The sequence below is a fragment of the Rhinatrema bivittatum genome, chromosome 1 (genome assembly GCF_901001135.1).
Source record: "Rhinatrema bivittatum chromosome 1, aRhiBiv1.1, whole genome shotgun sequence".
Lineage (NCBI taxonomy): Eukaryota > Metazoa > Chordata > Amphibia > Gymnophiona > Rhinatrematidae > Rhinatrema > Rhinatrema bivittatum.
In genome coordinates this window covers 361,704,490-361,710,489 of record NC_042615.1, presented here as the reverse complement: position 1 = coordinate 361,710,489, position 6,000 = coordinate 361,704,490, and the positions used below count along the sequence as shown (strand labels likewise).

The window sequence follows — 6,000 nt, the reverse complement described above, 5'->3', positions numbered from 1 at the left end:
CTCGGATCGTTCACGTGGACGGCATGGAACGGGTTTTTGGAAGTTCTCGGTTTGGGGCTAGGGGTGCGGGGGTCGTGCGGTCTGTGACAAGTCAGAAAATCGCGGTGCCAGTTGAGGAGAGTGAGAGAAGGGGAGCGGGAGCGCTTTCATTCTTTTAATGCAATGGACTGAGGCAAAAAAGACCATTGTAATGGTAAATCTCACTGGGGGAAGGAGAATGGACAGATAATCAATCAAAACTGAAGCATTCATTTGAATGTTAGTAAATCGCAGTGCTCTGAAACCTTTCCCCCTTTTTCTTTTTTTCTTTTTTTTTTCTCTTATTCGTGTTTGCAAACCTACTTGGATGTTGGACTTAAAAAAAATAAAAGAGGAATAATTCCGGAAAGGTGCGATACAACAAGAGCCCCTCTCGGATAATACACGTGCAGGTCTACAGTGGGTGGGAAAGTCGCCGAAGTCCTGAAGGGAGAAGCCGCCATCCAGGGACGGCGATGGGAAACTCCGTAGGGAAGTGACCTGGATTCAGGGCTTGGAGGAGGGGAGCAGAGTTGCCCGGGCGCTTCCTTCCCGTGCTGGAGCAGAGCTTGCGGCGGACTTTGGATGTGGGCTCGGGAGCTTCTCGTCCCCGGGTGCCTGCTGGCGTGCACCTCGCCTTTTTTTGGGTTTCCCCCGATGATGGGGCAGTGACGGTGCTGACGATGCGGGAGGAGGACAGGGAAAGCAGCGCGTCCGACCTGCCCCCCCGAGGAAGGCACCTTTACGTGGACGCCTTTCTGCGAGGAGGCGCGCCCTGGGGCTTCACCCTGAAAGGCGGCCTGGAGCACAGAGAGCCACTGATCATCTCCAAGGTAATGTCTTGCCGGCCGCACGTGGTTAGGCAGGGCCTTGTGCAGCAGAAGGCAGGCAGATCGATTTCAAAGAAACTAGGATGACTTCCTCTTTTTATTGGCTTGCCTTTTCGTATACTGCATGAAGTAGTAATATCATTCCTAAAAGTGATTACTGGAGAACATTGCTGAGGGGGGAAATGAAATGCAAAATTGTGTAAGTAGCAGTACTGGGGTAATGGCCCTGTTTTTAGTACAGCACATCATGACCACAGGTATTTAAAGGTTTTCTGGAGTAAGATGTTCAATACTATCTAAGTTATTCCAATACCATCGTACATTTATCTTTGTCTATACCATCACAAGCAAACAATTTCAGTATAAACTCACATAAATATTCATGCAATATACATAGTCACATCTACATGTAGGAAATGGTTTTGAGCGCATATCCCTGTTTGTATAATGCACTGCATTTATATAAACCAGGGATATGTACACAAAACGAATGCAGTCTCTCAGTTACAGTAGAGTCTCCAGGGCATGGAAACTCCTTTTTACTTGTTGGATCTTCCCGATTCTTTTTAACATTCACTGAACCCCTTTATTAGTTCTTTAATGATCACCTTATACAGTGCTCTGCAGTTGGATGGCACACTGGAAAAGTAAAATGATACAGCTTTAGTATTTAAGCTCGACTATTGTAGGTAGAACTGATAGAAAATCGGGTGATGAGCAAAAATCTTTCCACTAACACATTTTGCTGGCCTCCTAAATCTGTGTCTTTATGATCAAATATGACACTCATTTATACAGTTGATTTATTATATTAAATAAATCCTGTATGACATTATTGCTCTCCTACTTTTTTTTCCCATAGCAGTATTTTAAGTTTTTCGTATATTCACACTATTTGTGCCATTCTTACCGGACTGGGATAAATGGGGGTTTTTTGGTTTGTTTTGGGTTTTTTCCCTTGTTCTATAGTTAGTGTTTAGGCTCAAATGATTGTTCTGCATCATTAAAACAGCTTGGGAAGTAGGAATCTCAAATGACATGCAGTGATGTCAGAAGTCATATTAGTGGTGATTCCATAGGTCTTTGAGAAAATGGCATCATTGGAGCTGAAATCTGAGACAATTCTACTCCCAGGCTAAATAGAGAAATGTTTAAACCAATCAGAGACCAGAACTGGTGGGTACTGGAGCAATATCAAAGATAGCTAAAATGTGCTGCTGATGAAATAATTAAAATAACAATAATTGAAACTAATGGCTTTAAAACAAATGTTGTAATTCAGTGTCTAGTGGGTATGCTACCTTGGCACCAGGAGCTATCGGATAGTTTGCCTCACATATATCAGTAGACGCCCTCACCTTCTGCTCAGGACTGCTACTGGCCGAGGCAATTGCTTCATGTTGCCATATGCGCAGCCCCTTAACTGTTTTAACACTGCACAGTTTGGGGACACTCAGAGGAACTCCATTCTGGTACGCAGTGTATATCATCTTTGAGCTGTCATGATGACAGGGGTTCCGTGTTGCCACATAGCAGAACTGACTGAGTTTTTTTGGGGGGGAGGGGAGGGAGGGTGAAGAAGAAGGGAAGCGCCATATACCAATACTATCTGTCTGTATAGGGAAGGAGGATTTTGGTTTAATGAGTTAAGTTTTTTTTTTCTTAAGCGTATGCTTTTCTTTCCCTCTTCTCTGGTTTTGTTTTGTTTTTTGCAAGAGTATACATGAACATGCTCACTTGCTCAGGTCGCTTATTTATTGCAAAAGTATCCACAAATTTGTTTTTAAGTTAAACTTACTGTAAAATGTACATATTGCTGTCATTCTTGTACAGCATCGTTTAAAATAAAAAGACCAACTGACATATATTTTTGTTCGCAGTTTAATCATTTTTTCTATACATACAGGCAAAACATAGCGAGAAAAAAAACAAACAAACTCTTCCACTCCAACCGTGGCCCCCAGCCCCCCCACAGACACCCAGAATGGGAAATCACCGCATGGTGCTTTGCAAATAAAACTGGCGGGATAAAGTTATGAGCTGTTTTCCCAAACATTTTCTACCTTAACTGTCAAGCAAGCATTCCTTTTGTTGCAGAAAAGTGCCAGATTTTGTTTTAAAGCAGTTTCACTGAACAATGCAATGTTCAAGTAGAAACTGAGAGAAGAGAGGGAGAGAGGGGTTGGGTGGGGAGGAGATGTTTCTGGCTTTTGTGAATTAATGCGTCCAAGGGATTTGGTTTCCACAACAACGGGCCCCCTTAATGTCAAACATGCGGAGAGTGTGCAGGATGCCACTGGAAGCTGCATCCCTCGTCCCTTCCTTCCCTAAAGCAACACTAAAAAAAAACAACCCTCCGGTTACTATAGATGTATATATTTATTATTATTTTTTAAACTTTTTTTGCATAACCACTTAATGCAAGCGCATCCTCCTTGTCACACTTCCCTGCCCAGGACCTGTCTGCTGCCTGTACAGTATTGAGATACTGACATGAAGAGAGGATGCTCTAACAATTTGTCCTGGTGGTAGCTTTTTTGCTAGAAGAGCGAATGCAGCAAGAGCTATGCGTATTCATGGCTTGCAAGATATTTGGGTCTTCTTCACCAGCGTCTGCAGGAATTTGTAGGTAATCCACCAAGTTTCAGTCAGAGCTGGAGGAACATTTTTACAAACAATCGGAGAACTGTTCCTGTTTTGTTAGCGAAGCTAACGGTGAAATGAAAAGGGACATATTATTGTCACAGCCCTAGTAAGTAACACATGATATATGTTGTCACCATGTTAAAAGTATGTTATTTACGGTACTGTTCACAGCAAATTAAATATTAAGATACTACTATAATATATATATATATATATCACAGCAAATTAAATATTAAGATAGTACTATAATATATATATATATATATAATTTTAGTAAGAAATGACTTGTAATTTAATGATTTTACTAGGTTGCATTCCATAGTTAGTATAATTCTGGTAGATTTGCTATCTGTCATGTAGCCAATGCTCTAAATACTACTGCAGTAAAGGCAAAATAAATCAAAAGTCATGTCGGCTGTCCATTGTGAAAGCTGGTTAATAGGCATAATACTGTAGGTGAAACAGCAACAAGGAGGGCTGGCTCCATGGCTCATTTGCGGTACTGCGTACACCATGTGGGAGATCTGGGCTCACTTTTTAAGGTCGGCTTCTGTTCACCAGACCGGGAGTGGCTGGAGGTGCTGCAGAGACAGGATTCACAGCGCCTGGGGGAAGAGAGCCTCAGCTATTACACACAGTGCCCTAACATTATAGTGGCTAGTCTCCGGGCTGCACGAATACCAAGGTCCTGAGGAAGTCGGAGCCTGTGGCTCCTGGCCAGGGATTGTCATTGAGTGGACTAGATGGGACAGGAAAAGGATTAAAAATGGGGAGGGGGGATGGACCCCAGGTAGTTTGTGAATGAAAGCTGGTGGTGCCCGAGTCCCAGCAAAGGCCGGTTCCAGTTCAACTGAAAACTTAAAAGCGTAGGGAGAGTCTGCTGAGCCAAGAAAAGGTAGAAGAAAAATGGCTGGCAGTTCATACATACAGTTATCAAATAGCTACAGGTTCTAAAAAAATATGCAACTTAATACTTAACTCCTTCACCATCTCTTTTATCTTTTTCCAACAATGAATAAAGAATATCTTAAGAAGATGAGCCAAAGGACATAATTCTAGTGTAATAGTATCTGCCTATTCTTAAATATCTATAGCTTTGATATAATCCAAGTTGCAAAGATAAATAATTTTAGTAAGTAATGACTTGTAATTTAATGATTTTACTAGGTTGCATTCCATAGATTTCAATAGGGGATTACTGTTGGGAAAAGAAGCTAAATGATTTATTCACATTACTTGTTTAGGTACACAAATTCTATAGATTATTGTTAATTACTTTTCCCCATTTTTTTTGGTAGCAGGTATTTCAAATCAGCTCATTTGCCTCTTGTAAAAAATAAATAACTTTGCTGATATGTCATAAAGGAATATCCATGGCTAGGGCAAACATTGTTTGCAGATAAGGTTCACTGTGATTGTGGAACCCCTGCTGATGCATTTCTGTTTATGCTTCATGAAAATATAACTTGTACTTGACTCTGATGTAATTTAAAAGTGATCTGTGAAATTTTAAGTGTGCAAGAAATCACACACAGGAGAAAATGACTATGTTGTACTGTCTATGGAAAGAGAGAACATAACCAAGTACCAAGAGATGCAAATAGAGAGCAAGAAAATATGATAGAAAGATACAGAAATCGCCCCAAATGTCCTGGGCATCACCAGTCTGATTAAAAAGAACTTTCAAGTGTGATTTTGATATGTTGCCTGTACATATTATATCCTTTGAATTCCATAAAGAAGCTTATTTTAGCACATTTGGGCCGATAACCCGGGTTTAAACGCGCGTTTTCGATGCACTACCTTTACCCCTTATACAGTAAGGGGTAATAGTGCGTCGAAAATGTGCATCCAACCCCCCCCCCCCTGAAACTAATAGCGCCCACAACATGCAAATGCATGTTGATGGGCCTATTAGTTATTCCCGCGCGATTCAGAAAGTAAAATGTGCAGCCAAGCCGCACATTTTACTTTCAGAAATTAATGCCTGCCAAAGGCTGGCGTTAATTTCAGCTGGCACGGGGGAAGTGTACAGAAAAGCAGAAAAAACTGCTTTTCTGAACACCCTCCGACTTAATATCATAGCGATATTAAGTCGGAGGCCCCAAAATTTAAAAAAAAATTTTTTTAATCAGCCGGCGGCCCGCGGGTCGGAAGACAGATGCTCAATTTAGCCGGCGTCCGTTTTCTGAACCCGTGGCTGTCAGCGGGCTCGAGAACCGACGCTAGTGTCCCTAGCGCCTCTTTTTACCATGGGCCCTAATTTGCATCTTCTTCCCCCCTGAATCACATGCACAGGAGAGCGGACGCTCGCCTGCTCTCCCGTGACTTTTACTGAATCGGCCTGAATGTAAGCATTAAAGTAATCACTAAAGGTACATTTGAGAGATTGAGATCATACCCAACATTCTCTGGCTTAAAAGCTAGGCTCATTCTTATTATGGTCATAGGCTCCAGCTCTATGGGTACATAAACACCCCCAATATTGTCTCCTGTGACTCGGAAG

At 41.9% G+C, this 6,000-nt stretch overlaps 1 protein-coding gene across 2 annotated transcripts in view; it reads left to right on the top strand.

Annotated features, from left to right (window-relative positions):
- The first annotated feature begins 390 nt into the window (after positions 1-390).
- The window catches only part of SHROOM3 (shroom family member 3), a 600,371-nt gene continuing 594,761 nt past the window's right edge, over positions 391-6,000 (top strand). Inside the window, exon 1 of one of the 2 annotated variants that reach the window (XM_029600537.1) lies at positions 391-851. In XM_029600537.1, coding sequence (XP_029456397.1) covers positions 702-851 — 150 coding nt within the window. In that variant the 5' untranslated portion in view covers positions 391-701. The remainder of the gene's footprint in view (positions 852-6,000) is intronic. The other variant, XM_029600527.1, reaches the window with a different exon arrangement.